The 18,610-nt window shown below is 38.7% G+C and overlaps 1 protein-coding gene across 3 annotated transcripts in view; it reads right to left on the bottom strand.

Moving 5' to 3' along the window:
• fstl4 (follistatin-like 4) overlaps nt 1–18,610 on the bottom strand; it is a 232,548-nt gene that overhangs the window by 23,809 nt on the left and 190,129 nt on the right. For all 3 annotated transcript variants that reach the window (XM_036008851.1, XM_031308195.2, XM_036008850.1), the window contains exons 8-9: nt 6,391–6,511; nt 1,292–1,453 (exon numbers count right to left, since the gene is read on the bottom strand). In XM_036008851.1, the coding sequence (XP_035864744.1) occupies nt 1,292–1,453; nt 6,391–6,511 (283 nt within the window). The remainder of the gene's footprint in view (nt 1–1,291; nt 1,454–6,390; nt 6,512–18,610) is intronic.

Genomic DNA, 18,610 nt, shown 5'->3' with positions numbered 1-18,610 from the left:
TATAGCTGTGTTAAGATATTTGTTCTATGACAATCTAAACAACAGGGAATATCAAGCAGGCTTGAGTGGTTTAAGCACCGTGGACAGCTTCAGAACACCGTTTCATTCACTCAGCAAAAAAAAAAAAAAAAGCAGTTTCTCCTTTTACTGTTCAACTGTGGATTACAATCAATACTTCTTACTATCAACTGTCAGTGTGTGGTTCAAATTTTACAGAAGCCAAATATAAGAATAGAGGCAACACTTTTACTGTCTTTATTACACTGACATTACATGTGAATGAAAATCACATCTTCTTTGTGCTTTGATCCCTTTTTTGAAGCATGGCTAGATAAAAATGGTAACTACTTAATCTACTTTTGTCTTTTCACTTAACTAAATGTTTTTAATAAAGCACAAATAAATGTAAGTAGGACTCCGCCCCTTGCCATTGTCCAAATTAGTTGGTAAATCTGAAACCGTAGCCTCTGTAGTGTTTATGTGTTGGTGAACCTTGCAGAACCTCCCATGTTTGAGTGTCTGAGGGTTGATAACAGACTATTACTGCAGGTAATGACCCAAACACAGCCAATAAACTCTTCCTTAATGAGAACTAGGCCATAAAAAGAAAAGTCATGCTCCACTCTGCTCCTTCTTTCTTATATTGAGTGTGTCTTTAAAAAAAAAGCTTCTAGACAGGATAAGTAGCTGCCATCTCCTCACACGCAGTAAATTTCATTTTATTTTCTTAATCTCCCTTTTCATTCACTTCTAAAGAATAACATTTATTTTGTCAAAGCGCAAAAAAAAAGGTTGTAGTCTGCAATCTTGGTTTTATCACCTTGGTATGGAATGCAAATGAATGGAACGCACAACAAAACATTACAGCTGAGGTTTTAATAAAAAATTAGTGAGTTTGTGTGGCCGGGTTGGCTCAGTGGGTAGAGAAGGCACACATATACTTTGAGGTTTATGCCTCGATGCAGAGGTCCAGGGTTCGAATCCGAGCTGTGATGTTTTCCTGCATGTCTTCCCCCCTCTCTCTCCCCTTTCTCACCTAGCTGTCCTGTCAATTAAAGGCGGAAAAGCCCAAAAAAAATAATCTTAAAAAAAAATGTATGACTTTGAAAGAACGTGTTTTTCATTGTCCACATGCATTGTCTTGGTTTAAAAAGGTTTCCTGCTGTGCTGGCATACTGCAGTGCTGTTGGTACATAACACTGCAATTGAAAAACACTGCGCCAATGAGATGTAACATACAGTATTTGCTATACTATGCTGACAACACCCAAAATGATGAAAAACTCCTCACCTATGAGAGAGAGCTGTTTGGAGGATCTGGGCAGCAGGTCCATGCCATTCTTCAGCCAGAGGAGTTTCGGATTTGGGATGCCGTCAGCGTGGCAGTGGAGGCTGGCAGATACGCCGGGCTCCTGGGCCTGCGTCTCTGGATAGACCAGGATCACTGGAGGGACTGGACGCACAAACACAAACAAAACCGAAGACACAAACAGGGAGAGGGGCGAGTGAAAACCTAATTACACACTGTTTCATGGTAACTCCTGGGGGAATATAGCACAAACACCCACACATGCAGTGGGCAGAGAGGAATTTGTCTCACCCCAGCATGGAATATATTCACACATAACAAAAATCAAAGAGCTCTGGGGCTGCTTTATTACAGCTCGAGACGAGTCCTGCATGAAATAGATGTTGGACGTATCTACCACTTACCACCTCCTCTGGGGAGAAGACCGCAAATTAATGTGAAGGAATCGAAGGGGGAAAATGAAGTATGAGGTAATAGTTTACAGGAACAGGTAAGATGTCATTTTCTGGTTTCGATTGCTTGGCAGCCCCTCCCTTCAGGAGTTCAATCACATCTCACATTTAATTTACAACCTTCCCCCTAAACCGTAATACATATTAATGTTGTATCTGTTGCTTGCTACCTACTTATTTTTGTTTTTCCTAATGTTTCTCTTTTACCTTATTATTTAGGTTTATTATATTTTTAAGTACTATCAGTGGTGGAATTTGAGTGGAGTGTATTTACTCAAGTACTGCCCTTGAATACAATTAAAAGGTACTCTTACTTTCCTTAAGTATTTCCATTTCATCTTACTTTATACTTCTACTCTCTACTTTTCACAGATATATTTCTTTTTACTCCATAAAATACAGCTATATTTATGGGTTAACATTAAAATCATGTTAAGCTCATAGAATATGTATTGTTAAAGATTAATCAGAATCAAAATACTTTATTGATCCCCTCAGGGAAATTATTTAGTTGCAGTTGCTCATGGTCAAATTCAAGGTAAAATAAGAGTAAGAAAAGCTAATAAGTGTATAAAGTAACTTATTGACTTTTCTTACTCTTATTTTAAGAGTAAACAGTGGTTTCCAACCTGTATGACCTCCTCTTACAAACAGCAGCTGGGGGCCTTATCAGGTTTCAGATGTCTGAGTTGTAAGCAGTTTCACCAAAGAGACATTTCCCCTGTAAACTTCTCACATGCTTTCAGAACTGTTTGAGGCTCAAAGAGTTCAAGTTATCCAATATTTCACACAGAAGCAAAGATTAGAGAAAAGTCAAAAACATGAAAACAAATTTGTGTACTAGTATTTACTTTTTCTTCTTTCTTTTCCCATTAAAATTCTCACGACCTCCCAGATTTAGAATATTTGGAGAGGCTTGACCCCTATGTTTGGAACCACTGGACAAAACTACCTTACTGTATAGTAGTTAAAACTAGCTCCACGTCCACAAGCTACAATAGATACAGATAATACTTTTGCACTTTTATTTAAATATGATTTAGAATTCAGGACATCTACTTATAGTGGAGTATTTACCTCATACACACACATTAGTAAAAAAATAAAAATAAAAAACCTGTCTTCTCATCCTACGCCCACACAAGTACTTCTACTCGCACCTACAGTATGCCTCACCTTCGGCCTGTCTGTATTGCAATCTGTGTTCTGTCTATATCACCTGTTCTTTTTTTTCTATCAAAACAGTACAGCAACTCTTCTTTTCTTTCATTTTTTAATAAGTACATACTAGACAGAAACATTCTTAAACAGCATTGATACCATCATCTAGGGTATGATAATACCCTAAAAAGAGTACTAGACTGTGACTATGGGTACTGCAGTGCTGTCATTTCTCTCATAAGCATGTGTGTTATCCCTTTAATACAACAATGCAAACCGTCCACTTAGTTTAATGTGGCACTTGGCTCTCTTCCATTCCACCTTATCGCACCTTGTCCTATCTCGCTTGAAATACTTTGAATCCCCCACACAAACATTTGGTAATTACCCTCTCCTGATAACTTGCCCTTCAGGACCCGAGTCTGTCTCCATGACTCCCTTCCAATCGACCCCTCTCCCTCTTTAGTTAAAGGTCTAAAATTCAGCTGCATTTCTTTTCAATTAGCATCTTAGAAAAACAAAACAATCACACCTATTTTCTCTCTTAAAAAAGATTTAATTGACTACATTATCCTCCTCCTTTGAGACATAAGTGCAGAAATTAGGAAGGATGTGCTGTCTTTGAATTGTTAAGTTACAGGTAGGGAGGGGCTTCTACAGTACCTCCCTGAATGTTTTTTGGAGACATAGTAATAACTCTCAAGTCTAAAATGAGGGGAGAGGAAGACCCTTAAGCAGACCAAAATCAGTGTAAGTGTAGTTTTCAGATGTATTTTAGCTTAAGTAGCTCATCCCCACTGCATTGAATCAAGTGAATGTGCTGCATGCACGCATATTTAGTTTACAGCCTCAGGTATGATGTTCTTTTTCATGGCAAAAGAGTCACTTTGATTCAATGCTTTGACAGTTGTGATCCTGTGAGCGTTGTGTATGAACACCGCAGTTACATCGATTTTCTTTACATGTAGGGAACCTTATCATTTTTACAACCAACTTCTCATATACTAAAGCATAGCTTCATTGTAGAGGAACATCTACATAAAATGGAGAAACTGTATAATAATAATAAAACAAGTGCTGAATTGATTAATCAATTAGTTGATTGACAGAAAAAATGAATCTGCAACCATTTTGATAATCGAATAAAAACAGATTTTCAAGCAAAAATGCTCAAGCTTCACTGGTTCAAGCTTTTCAAATGTGAGAATTTGCCGCTTTTCGTTGTCATATAAATACTTAGAACAAAAAGTAAGGAAATTTGTGTTTGGTGGATTATTTTTCTGTGGTAACAATGCTTTTTGGCAATAAATCTTATACCGTTGGAAAGCCTGTTTAGTTCCCTTTCAAATGGTGCCCCATTGTGGGATGAGCTGCTGCTCATCCCACAAATGCATGTTCCTGTGGAACTAAACAGGATTTCCAACGGTATAAGATTTATTGCCAAAAGGCATGGTTCCCACAGAGAAATAATCAACCAAAAAAAATGTCCTTACTTTTTGTGCTAAGTTTATGATAGTTTACTTAATATATTTGTTTGTTTTTAGTGTTGGTCAAACAAAACTAGACTTTTTAAGACATCATCTCAATATAATGGGCATTTTAAAAAACATATATTATACAGACAAAACCAATAATCAATTATTCAGGAAAATATTGGGAAAGTAATAGAGTAATAAAGTAAAAGTAAACCCGACTAATCAAAGACTCACAGTCAACTCTCATAATCTTTGAGTTAAGACACAAGACAATATTGCATCTGCTACTAATTGTAAACCAGCATTTTGTTTACTTACTTTCTATGTTAATGTTCATACAATGCATTAACACTGCAGCTCATTTGACAGCCCCATTAAGTCATTTCACTGCATGAAGGGTAACATGTAATAGCTGAAGAACTGTAGTAGAGATAGACCGATTATCGTCCCTGGCCGATTATTGTTTTTTTGGCAGTTTGCAGATTATCTGAACCGGCGTTTTATTAGCCTGCTAACCGATAAAGTTAAAATAATTAAAAAGCACACTACTTTGGCTCCGCTACAGCTCTGTGTCTGTCCCTCTGCTTTGGTTTTACTCACCACTGAGTCTGACATAATGTCTCACAACACTATCTGACTATATTTTACTGTGTATTAGGTTGAAAGTTGCTAATTTATTAAATAATTGCTTAAAGCATTTGAACAAAAAGTTTCGTGTTGGAGTTTGTAACATTCCAAAATCTTAATTTTGACTTAAAGATTTTCATTTTTACTGTAAATGCATTTCAGTTCCAAATATCGGTTATCGGTTTCATTAACTACTAATAATGGATATCGGCCTTGAAAAACCAATATCGGTCGACCCCTAATCTGTAGTGGTTTAAAAGCCCATTTGATCCATTTGCTTTGGTTGCTCTTTGTCTTCGAAAAAGTCTCCCAGGAAGTCTCAGAGAAGCTAAATTCAAACTCTTCTGTGTATTCTTAATGTGATGACCTTTTATTTTGTGGTTTGTACACTGTCTTTTACTTATCTGTTGTTTTGTCTGTCTCGCTTTTTTCCTTCTCTTTTCTCCCTGCTGTAAACAACTTTGTAACTACTGTGTTAAACAGTGCTTTTTAAAGATAGTTTACTTACTTAACTTATTAATAGAAAATACAAAATAGAAATTATGATTTGGTAATTTGTGTTTAGGAAGAAAACAAACACAAATAGGATTACACATTTATTTGAGGCTGATCTTTAGTACTTTTACTGTCTTTACTGTTTCGCACGCAGAACTCGAGTAAAGATAATTACCTCTTCTGAAGAGTCCATGTTTTTTTAATCCTCCGTGTCCTCCTTGGCTATGTAGCAACTGTGTGGAGGATGGGTGGGGGTGAAGCGCGTTCACGGAAGGCTTGTGTCATGTGGATGCACTGACAGAATTGTCATTACTTAGAATTCCTCATGGGGGAGACAGAAACTACGCACTATAGCTTTAATAACATATGAAATGCGGACAAATGGTAAAATGTCCAGCTTTTGCCACTCAAAGTGGTAGTAATACGAAGGCACAATTGGCCAAATCTACTGAAAAAAGACAAAGACCAAGCCTAAACATTGCCATTTACAGAATCACTTTGTGTGTGTAACGTGTCAAGAATCCACCACAGCGACTGTGTTCTCTTGCTTCTTGTCTTTTAAATATGAATGGGGCACACTGAGGGGTACTTGAGGCCTTATGAAAAGGCTGTGGGAGTATACTGGACAAAAAGGGTTGGCAACCACATACAGTATGACAATGCTGCACTCAATGTACTGCATCTATGGTATCCTTTGTTTCCAGACATTTCAATCAATTGTGGCTTAATTGTCTTTGAGACTGTTCTTAAACTGTAAGCAGGGAAAGCAATACGGAAATTCCTCTCACTGGGTAACCACAGAGTTGCACAAACAAAATTAAAGCATAAAGTCCACCACTGTACTGTAAGTAAGAAATGAGCTACTACTGACCATTCACCTGCAGCACATGTGTCTGATAGAGGTCTTCATAGCCGTAGGCATGGCAACTGTAGTTCCCCATGTGGATGGTTGTCACCTTGGTTATGTACAGGGAGCCATCGTCCCCAAAGTCCTGTAATACAGGAAATAGATGTAAGAGGAACATTAACTAAAGAAAGAACAGGCGGGGGTGGTGGTGAAAAAGCATAATATAGGAAGAAGAGGAGGATGAGGGAGGGAGGAAGAACTTGAGGAAAGAAGGGAGAGGAAGAACAGGAGGTATAGGAGAGGGAATAGTGGTGAAGAATGGGGTGCAGGAAATAGCCACAGGGAGTGAGGGGGAAATGAAGGTAGCTTGATAGAATACATAAGGATGCTTGGAGAGAGCAGGGAGAGGAGAGACAAGGCAGTCAACAGCAGGGAGTGATGGGAAAAGACAAGAGAGAAAAGGAGTGATGTGAAAGGGAAGAGAGACCATGAATCAATGGTTTCCCTGTTGAGTTGAAGCAGGCGTTTGGGAATTTGATCCTCCTCTCTCCCCTCATCACGCTGCCTCAGCCTGATAAATGGCAAGGGTTAAAAATATAAAGCCCATTAGTTTGATGAATGGAGCTGGTTGCTGTTGTTGCAGTATGCAGCAGTCATCAGGGGGTTCCAGCCACAGCTTAGGGCGGATTAAGGCATTAAATAGTTTGCTGTCCCACCAAGTGGCTGAGCAGATGCCCTGATGCAGCTCTTTTGTGACATGTAGCCTAAACCAGAAACTGTCTGCTTTCCTTCTCAGGGCTTTAGAAATTAATGTGACCTGACAGAGGGTTGCTTTGTGACACGGAAATGTGAAATGACTTTGTTGTACTGTCAGATAGACGGGGGAGTTTAGGCAGCCTTTAAAGTTCCAAATTTACAATTAAGGTGAGAACTACAACTACACCATTGAGAGCAATTAAAACTGAATGGGCCATTTGGGTTAAAAAGTATAACTTTAATATAGCTAGCAGGTTATGCAAAATATCTTTTAGTTTAACATTGTAAGTTTCAGTTGTAGTTCCTGTGAGAAAAGGGGCGAGTAGGGCTGCCTCCTGAAAAGCAATTATTCGAAACCCCCCCCGAGGTGACCCCCGATTCTAACTTAATATTGTGAGTAGTGCTGTCAGTTAAACGCGTTATTAGCGGCGTTAACGCAAACCCATTTTAACAGCATAAATTTTAATTTCGTGGGAAAACATTTTTGGCCTAGCAAACTTTGTAGTTTTTTTCACATGCTGTTGCAACAACTAGTAACGTTAGAAAAACTACAACACCACACCGGATCTAGCTAGACCGGAAACAAAACAACAGGCACGCCGCACACACTTGTTTGGGCTTGCGAGCCGGCCAAAGAGTGTGTATGGATGTTACGTTTTGAGTGGATGGCGAGCACAAGACGCCGAAATGGATGCCAATAAGATTCTTCTTCTTTTTTTTTTGAAACACTTTATTTGTACTTTTCCAATTATCACATAAAACAATCGTATTCTCTATTTTACAAATAACCATAGAAAAACAATCCCAACAAGAGAAAGACAAAGACAGACCAAACCCAAAATCAACCTGACAGACTTGTCACAGACAACAGACGGACAAAAGATTTATAAAAGCCAATAAGATTCTGAATGGAAAGTTTACTTTTAAAAAGTTGCCAAATGGTTCCGTTGACAAGACCAAAGTGATCTGTGTGTTTTGTCGTTGTGAACTGAGCTATAATCGCAGCACGTCCAGTCTGAAATACCACTTGATGGCCAAGCACACAGCTGATGCAAATTCTCCGCCCCCTCGTCAAAGCCAGGCCGATCCACTTTTCCATGTTGATAAGAGCATTAAAATGAGAAAAAAATAATGGGACAAAAAGAAATCTAGGGACATTTAGAATAGATAAAAAAGTGCGATTAATTGCGAGTTAACTATGACATTAATGCGATTAATCGCGATTAAATATTTAAATCGTTTGACAGCACTAATTGTGAGCTGAATCACTAGACTTTGTTGCTAACTAAACTGTAAGTTAAAATTGATGAGGATGAGGAAGGTTGTATTTCTTTCACTGTTTGCTAATCTGATGTTTTTATGTTACAGATGATAATCAGGTTTGACATAAGCAATGTCCCAATGGCCTGGGGCCAGTAAAACCGCATGCCACAAGTTGATTGGCCAGTCAAAGTCACGAGTCAGTTGTTTGTAATTTGGTGCTAACGATAGGTGCAACACACAATTAGAAATGAAGTTCGCTAAAGTCAACAAACGACTGCGGCCCCAGCCACAAAGAGTCCACATATGCTTTGGACCTTCAGCAGCGGCTGCAGCAACTCAAACCCAGCCAGACCGGGGCTGCTGCTGCCCGTTCTCCTCCTTCGCTGGGAGGGTTTTCACCGACGTCACGTTCTGGGCGGTAACCTGGATGCGCGGCCATATTGGAGGCACTCGGTGGTGTAAACAACTGAATGGAGTAATGGAGTATTGTGCACTTTGGATACTTTAATACTTTATGTCTAAACAACAGAAAAGATCATCAAAACGCGTCCAAGATGCAAAGGCATGGAAGGACTTGGACCACAAAAAAGGCGCGATATTTTGAGAAATTACAGTTTACTAGCGGTGCAGATCGCTACAAGTTGGCTCCCTCTTCTTGGATCCATGGCGACCTGGTGATTCTTCCTTCAGTTGCATATCCCGATATAGTCAACTACCTGGTTTTCTCGCCGAGCCCATACACAGCGGAAGACCTTAAATCCTACAAAAGTTTGGAGGCTTATAACCAGATGGTGTGTGGATGGGTGAGGGAGACGCAGTACCAAGTCATTAACGACCAATGTGTTGTGAAGGCCAAAGGAAGTAATGCAATAACGTCTTTAATCAACCTAACATTAACTGATGGTATCATTGCGATACTCAAGGTGTAGCCAAGTGACTCTCAATAGTTGTTTTTTTCATTTCAAAGACCGAACAATTTTTTTCCCTCGTAGATCCTGGTTGAGCTTTGCCAACCACAAGCGCCTCCTTTCCTCTGATAACTTCTGGCATTCCTCTCCCTGGTTTTTAATAACTTTTGGAAGTCGATAATATTCCAAATGTTTTTCTCGGTCTGACCTATTGGCACAACCTAAAACACGGCAATAATTATCCATTTTCCTTGACGCCGTTCGGGATCTACTTCAGTGCCTGTGCTTTGTTGTGATCATAGACTGTATATATTAGTGGACAGAGCATGTGTGACGTCACCCATTGGTTTGTGGAGATCAGTTATCCGTCGTCGAGTTTGCGTTTATGGGCGCAGCCATCCTGGTTGCGGATGTGACGTTTTTAGACGAGAGGGCGGAGTGAGGGAGGAGCCATAGACTGTTGGGCGGTGTCTGACTGTTTTTTTTTTTTGGATTTGGCAACGCTGCCTACACTCTACGTTACCTTACACACGTTCACTGGCGATCTGGATGCAACTGCTGCTGAAAGCTAGCATACATAATTCGAGGTAAGATATAGCTTCGCTAGGTTTTAAATATATCTTTGTCCAATAGTTATATTACATATAAGATGAGTCACATTGTAAAGTAAATGTATCTGAAGTTACCATGTAAATTGTCTGTAACGTTAGCTAGCCACTGGTAAAACATGCTAACGTTAATTTTCTGCAAATCGAAGTTTACGTTGTCCTAATTTAAACGTAGTGTCAGCGAAATGCAAAACGGGGATTGTCAATGCTTATCATTATCTAACACTAAGTATTAGCAAATGTATAACAAAGTTTCTTAGAACGTTTGGTTAACTGTAATAACCATAATGCACTGATAATGTCTTGCTACTGTTTGCTCCATCAGTCTATGGTTGGAGCATTTAGCCTTTACATGCTTTTAAGAGCTAACGTTAGCAGAAATAAGCTCATTTAACTAAATTAAAGTTACTCTAAAGAACAATAGACTGTTGTTGATTCATGTGTATTCTCCCCCGATAATTAATGAAGTACAGTTACATGCTAGTGTGCATATATATTTAACTATGAGGGGCTCAAATGGAAATTGATGACTCTTTCTTTCAGAAATAGGAGTGTGGAGAGCCACGATGGCATGTGCACCCACCCAATACCTCAGAAGTAAGTCCATTTTCTCTGGCATCACCCAGAGATGCAGGTGGAGGGCTGTTAACAATCCAGGGAAGATCGACAAGGCTCGCAGGGTTTTTTTTTTTCCCACTGTGCATTACAGACAACCAACAGACTGTCACACTATGCTCACTTTAATTGTAAAGGCAGCTTTTATTTCTTTACCCAGGCATTTGGACTTGACTGAACAGAGTGCTACACAAGTGTTTTAAGCTGTATATGTTAAGCTATATTTTTATATTGTGGTTTGTAATGTCAACCATTTCTACTGTAATTAACAATGTGACACTAGTGATTCAACTACCCTTTTTTTCATATGCAGACAAGTCTTACCTTGACCCACAGCAGTGTTTTATGTGTGGAATGTACACCGGATTGTAAAAGGTGAACTACATTATTTAATTCATCAATTTAACGCCTAACCCTAACATAATCTTAAAAATATTGCCAGTGTTGTTTGTGGTTTATGTAGTTTTTGAAGTTAATGCCCATTTCAATGTGAAATAAAGGTCTTTCTAAAGCTACATTTGTTTTTCTGAAGCAACTATAGGAACATACACAATATTGTAGTCATACATTAAGACATTGGTAATTTGATAGAATTTGTAATTGATTAAGTCTATTTTGGCTTTAATCAACAAAAATATGATTTCTGAAATGTTACCATACTTGAATGTTGACAAAGAAGGATCAGGGAAATGTAGTTTGTGCTTTTCTTGTGTGTCTTTATGTACTTGTCAATTTTAATCACCATGAAAACACTTCACCAAAATCCTTTTAGATTAATTTATAGACATATTTATTTTGACATACATAGTCAAGTGTTTAGTAGGTAATTGAAAATGCACTAGGTGCTGTTTAATCTGTATAAGGTTATTGCAAATTCATTATAACAAAAGTATTATCACAAATTGTTGGTTGATTGTGGTAGATGAGAGGCAGCTGGAACCCAGACTCCCACCCTCTGGACTCCAGTCCTGCAATAAGAGACAGACAGAGAGAGGAGAGACAGACAGAGGGAGGGAGGAGAGACAGAGAAGCTACCTAGGAGCAGCAGGCCTAACAGTAACATAAGAAGACACATCTATTACAGGACTCACATTTTAAACCTCTAAATACCAATGACTGCTAAAGTGCTAAAAGTTGGTCTGTCCTTTCAGCAGAAGAAGCTGAACCGAAAATGATTTTCTGGCATCGTTATAATCAGAACACATTTGAGAACTTTGGATGTGGTCAATGAAATCTGTTTTCCACAACAAGATGAATGGCACCAAATATGCTGCTCTATACACCAGGTCTTCCCTCTGGCTCTGGTCATTCAGTTTTCAGTGTGGACACCTTTGTAAAAGACAAACATGTAGTTAAGGCATGGTAGATCACAATGAATTAGATTAATATATGAGCTTGTACATAAAGGCATGCTTCAGTTGAGGACATGTAGTATTAAGTAAACATACTCCTACATGTTAAATTTATCTTAGACAATGTGTATTGTACGCAACACTTTTTTAGTGATATGTACATTTTAGTAATAAACAGAATTTGTAAATATAGATTGTAACATGTATGTGACTCATCTTAAAACAGATTAATGTGCTGACAGAAGGTCTTCAAATAGATTAGCAGACACAACTACAGTAAATGGAAGAAAGACATCAGTGTAACAGCATCAGCAACAGTGGTTAATAACTCCTGCAACAGCATGCTTGTTAGGTACATTACAGTCTGAAATAATGTATTTAGAATTTTGAGAAAAGAATATTGAACCTGGTGCTTTATACAATATATTTGGCTGCAGAACTGAAGATTTTTCAAGATAGAACACTTATGTAACTTTACAATAATATATGTATTTTTTCATGTGCGACATTTTATTGCAAAAACGGATATTCTGGCCCACTGCCCCGTCCGTCGACGCGCTCCAGCGCGGCTTTGTCCGAGGTGAGGGTGACGGTGATGCTGTGTGGGTGTCTGTGCCGTCCTTCGGGCGCCTCCGGGTAACGTTGCCCAACTCTCGGGCGGGGTACATATATTTCAGTATATTCAAGTAAAAGCATCTCCGCTTGTCCCGTGCGAATGCCCCACACAAAACTCAGATGTGAGGGGGTACTTTCTAAATCACACGCGGTCCCAAAATGATTCTAATCCCGTACGAATAGGGTTGATATGAATTTGCATATAACGTTAGCTATATCAGGCTTTGACTTTAAGCTAACATTACCATTACATGCGCATCGATTAGCAATAACATCACATATGGTTAAAAACAGATTACCGGCGAGACCGTTGTGCATACCTACTGTATACGACTGTAACGTTAAATATATATATTTTAATCCGTTTATACGGTCTGGTCTGCATAACGTTATTAGTTAGCCCGCTAGCTTGGTTAGCAAGGTGCAATCTAGCTAGCTAACTGATATTCATTGGGATGCTAACGTTGGCTAACGAAAAACGGTATTAAAACAAAATGTAACGTTACTTACCGGAAAAACTGAACTGCCGACTCCTTTGAGTGTCTTGTTGTACAACCGAACGTTGAACAAGACATTATTAGGCGACCAAGTGTCACAGTCACGAAGACGAAAGCTGGTCAAACCCCAAAGTGAAGTTCACGTGCCATGGATAAGCTTTGCTAAACCTCTGTCATGATTGACAGGCCGCGAACTGTCAATCACATCATAGCCACGCCCCAAAACATCCCCCGCTTTATCGCCGATTTTAAAATCAACGAGACCATAATTCAAAAAATGAACATCATTCTGTGTTGCAGAAGACTTAAAACTAGCGATTGAGAATATAAACTCTTAAATGAAATGTTTACTGAGGTAATAAATCAAGTGAGAAGTGGGTCATTTCGCCATAGACTTCTATAGAAACGGACCTCCTTTTTGCAACCGCACGTTTCGCCCCCTGCTGGAATTCAGATAGAATGCAGGTTTAAGGCACTTCCGCATTTGCCGCATTTTGCTGAACCGGATGCGCTGTCCACTAATATATACAGTCTGTCGGTACACGATCCGTTCTGCCTGCACGATCCGTTCTGCACATGCGCAAGATAATACTGTTTTACGTATCCATACGACCTGCACGATCTGTTCCACGCTAGCCTATGGCTAGCCTCCACCGGGAAGCTAACGTTAGTTTAGCTAACAGCTAATTCGGCTAACCGCTAGCTGACAGCTAGATTCGGTCTAAAATAACGTTAACTCAAACATAATGGGAAAAGCAGGCTACAGCTAAATTAAGACTTCACAGTAATAACAATAAAGACAAGTATTGAGTGATTGTATTTTAAATGAGCACAAGTAAAGTAGAACTGACGTAACAGCTGTTATATATGTTAACGGTTATTTTCACGTTTTATTTTGAGGGTCTTTTAAAGTTATTACATGCTGTCTCAGCTAGCAGTTAGCCGAATTAGCTGTTAGCTAAACTAACGTTAGCTTGGCTGTCGACCGGAAGCGTGGAACAGATCGTGCAGTGTCGTAAATCCTCGTACAACCGCGCATGCGCGAACATTTTGCGCATGTGCAGAACGGATCGTGCAGGCAGAACGGATCGTGTACCGACACAGTCTATGGTTGTGATGCGGAGTACCTCCAACATGGCGACTTCGGGTCTGATGACGCGTCGTGAAAACCCTCTATAGGCGTACGTCGCGGTCCCTCAGCCTCCGCCCGACAGCAACTCCAGTCTGGCTGGGGTCGAGTTGCGACCCCAGTTGCAGCTGCTGTCTGCTCTCCTCCCGGTGAAGTAGTATCCTAGAGGCTGGGAGTGAAGGGGAGGGACGGCGGGGACCGGGTGCGCTAATAATAACTAGCTAACGTAAGCTACCTGCAAAGGAGAATTGCTGCAAAGTAGAGGAGCATCTCAAGTACATCTCGCTGCAGTCTGCGGGAAGGCGGGGCTTGACATCAAGCCCCGCCCACATCCAAGTCAGTCTCTTTTTTTTTTTTTTTAACCTACGTCGTCTCCCCATACGCTCGAACGGACCAATACGGTAGCAAAGCTGATATCCTCTTGTTTCACATTAGATGACAGAAACTGATGTAAGCTAAACACAAACGACATTTCATGCAACAACAGTGAACTGTAATTGGGCCCGTGTACTTTTTCGTTCATTTGATTTCCGACTTTGAAACGAAAAGAGTGGTTCGGAAATAACGTAAGACTGCTCCGGTGAAAGCCTTGTTTTCATGAGCTTCTGGGGCTAGCTGCTAGCTAACTCGGAAGCTACATCTGATGGAAGGCTAATTAGCCAATGCTAAAAAGTATGGAAGTAGCCTACTAGTTTCCCCTGCTTTCTATCAATATTCCTCAGTATTTGTCTTTTGGTGTAGTTTGCTAACATGCTCGTAGACATGTAAATGAACTGTTTGCGTGCTAGCTAAGTCAACGGTCAACACCTTTTATATTGTAACGTGAAAGCTCAGGCTGCGTTAGCTTCAGCTAAACCACAGCCGCAACTTGCACTGCCCCGTTAAAATGCAACTTCAACCCTCGGAGATAAGGGTAATCACGTAGCGATTCTACTGTATCTAGACATCTGTATGTGTGTTCAACCTTTTGAAATACTTAGATTAGGTGTGTTACTGTGCAGGTAATATCCGAGGAGCATCTGGCATGATTGTGAGTTCTACTGAACCAGACTGAGAGACCATTTAAAGACTCAGGAACCCTTTGCAGGTGTTTTGGATTAATTAGCTGATTAGAGTGGGACACTTTGAGCCTAAAATATTGAACCTTTTCACAATATTCAAATTTTCTGAGGGTTTTCATAAACTGTAAGCCATAGTCATCAAAATGATAACAAATACAGGCTTGAAATATCTCGCTTTGCATGTAATAAGTCTATATAATTAGTTTAACCTTTTAAGTTGAATTACTGAAATAAATTAACTTTTGCACAATATTCTAATTTTTCGAGTTTCACCTGTATGCTTCTGGTTCACCTGTTAATTGTTAAAGCAAAATCTCCCCGTGACTGAATTCTTGCTGTTAATATGAAAGTCCATAACGAAACAACACACCATTCTACTTTTGAGGGCTAAATTAAATGAAATATGGCTCGTTTTCCGTTTGAACACATTGTCATCAATATTAACAAGGTTTAAAATGACCCATTTTTCAAATTTGGATATCATTTCAAAATCAGAAATCAGTAGTAACTACATGAAAACTTCACTGTTGCATGAAATATTGTTTGTGTTTAGCCTACATCATCAGTTTCTATCTAATGTGAATCAAGAGGCTATATCAGCTTCGCTACCAGGCTGTCTTTTTTATTTTTTTTATTTTTTGTCTTCAAAAAACTTTATTATTCAAGTACAGATCCATAAACATATTGAAAACATTAAATGCATACATACATACACGAAAAAGGGGCGCATTAAATTTACATTAAAGAGGTTGTAAGGCATTGTAAATGTTCAGAGTCCGAATGGCTTTCTTATTTGTCAGTCCTTTAAGGTTTTAAAATATAATTTCATGTCATTTTTAAATTGGTGACTAGCCTATTCGGTTTTCTTTCAGATCATTTACATTTATAGATATAAAATTTTCAAATAAAATTAAAAGATTCAAAATAAAAAACATGTCATTTATCCAAATAATTTTCTTCATAGTAAAAAAATTCTACCAGGCTGTCTTGGTCATGGATGTATTAAGAGAACGGTCTTGGTCCGTTAGAGCGTATGGGGAATGACGTAAGCAAAAAAAAAATGACTGACTTGGATGTGGGCGGGGCTTGATGTCAAGCAGACTGCAGCGAGATGTACTTGGCAAAGTAAGCTTCCCCAGTGCTGCGTTCAAACGCTGTCGGACATTTTACAATTATTTCAAAATGAACGGAGAAAATAGCCAAAGTAAATATGGCTGGGAAATATTCAGGTTACTACACCATGAACATGAAGAGGAAACACACTTGATACCAGAAGTTTAATATAAATATCTGATATTTGCCTGATCAGCATGTCTTCTCTTTATAACATTTTGGCAAATTAGCTATGTTGCATAATTTAAGAACAATAATTAATATAAAGCCTACCAAAACCATATAAAAAAAAGTTTCTCTTTGAAAAATTATTGCTCTTTTTTACCCAAAATACACACTATTGATTCATGATAAAAATCATCCATATTGGGAGTTTACAAATAGGGATGGAAGGCAGCAGTGAAACTATAGCCTCACTCTGGCCTTTCAAAGTAAATTAAAACAAGCATTACTGTAGAATAACAACGAATTATTAGAGCCCATTCCAACTAAATTGACTGAACTCATATTTGTAGATGCAGAATAGTATTTCTGTTTGTTGTTTGGATGTATCATTATAATGCATATTTGACTAATAAAATAACAATTTGGAAAAGTGTTTTTTCCCCTCTTTTTTTCCGGGCCAGTAAAAATATACAAGGGGCCAGTACAACCCTGATCTACTGGCCTGAGGGGCCAGTGCGGAAAAAATGTTATGCTGGACCTGGTTTCCTCCTACGATAAAGACATGCATGCTAGGAACTCCTGCCATTTCCCTTGAAGTAGGCACTGACATTACAACTGGAGTTGGTCCACGAGCACTAGACTATGGCTGCCTGCTTGGTTAGGATGGGTTAAATGCAGACAAATTATATATGAAGATGGCCTGTGGCTACATTAAATTTAATAAAATTCAAGTCACTCATAGACGTTTTGCATTTCAGATGCAGCACTACATCAATGTCTCCTTTGACCTATTCTCCAATGGTAATCATCATTGCTTTTTCATAATACACTGAATAATGTGGATGCAATAAACCTCAGCTTGCAAATAAAGAGCCACATTCAGTTTATGTTTACCAAGTGATAGCAACGTACATGCAAATAAAAGTAGCTGTGGGGTAATTGTTTTTAATAAAAGAAACATACATTATTCATTTTATTTCTGAAGAATTAGTTTCCAATCTCACTTTTGTCTTTTTGCTCTCATGCAATCAAATGTGAAACAGGTCTGAACCCTCCAATATACACAGTGCAGTTACTTTTTGGAGAACACAGCTCTACTGAAAATGTAAAATACCTATTTTTGATTTAGAGTATAAAAAAAACAGAAACACTGAAAAACAATACAGTGGATAGGAAGGTGGGCAGAGAGAGACAGACGGAGAACAAAGACCTGAAAGAGACTATGAGAGAGCAGACAAATGACACTGATTGTAATGGAGGCTCAGCTCTCAGGTTTTTCGGGGGTTATATGCCAGAATGCAAAATTATGTCCATCACTGTTGAATTACACTTCTGAAGACAAGCCTGTTTGCTTCAACACAATTCAACAGAGGAAAATTGTGGGCTGAAAGGACTTTGACAGGAAAGTAAGAAAAGAAAAACAAAAGTCCTGTAGTCTTTTGTTGTTCACTGTTTTTTGTCATTTCTTTCTGTCACCCTCTTCCTTCCCTTATTGCACTAAGATTTTACTATTCTAACAGAGGTTTCAAAGATTCGTCATATTAATGTAGTGTATGTGAGTGAGAACGCTGTCAACTGTATAATTTAATGTCTGGTCAACTTCTCTGTTTTTTATATATATATATATATATATATATATATATGTGCTATAGATCCAGTGCTTCATATTAACACATGACATATGCTTCATGACAAATGATTAATGTACTGTACATATGGAATGTACATTAACACCTTTCTAAAATTAAACTTCCTTCCTTCATCCATATGAAATACAGATCCAAGCACCCCCTTGGATGTTTATCTTTTACCCTTCACAGACTTTGGGTCATTTTTTGGATGTCTACATTCTAATTAGTTAATGGCTTATTTATCTTTATTTAGCCAGAAAGTCTATTAAAATACAATATCCTTTGTACAAGAGAAAGCTGGCTAAATTGACCAACTGGCCACAAAAACTTGACATATTCCTTTAAAAATGTTTTTCCTCTTGCACACACAACAAAGTACTGAGGTTATCACTTTCATTTAATTTAGGGATTTTTGTTTATTTTTTGATTTAGAAAGTCAAACACAGATGGGGCTCCCCTCTCCCTCCTCCACACAAATCACTGTGCTCTGTAGAAATTCATTATGCACGGTCAAGAGCCTCAAGGACCTTT

This window comes from Sander lucioperca, chromosome 13, assembly GCF_008315115.2.
Source record: "Sander lucioperca isolate FBNREF2018 chromosome 13, SLUC_FBN_1.2, whole genome shotgun sequence".
NCBI lineage: Eukaryota > Metazoa > Chordata > Actinopteri > Perciformes > Percidae > Sander > Sander lucioperca.
Note: the sequence above shows the minus strand (reverse complement) of the source record. Positions and strands in the feature narration are given on the sequence as shown.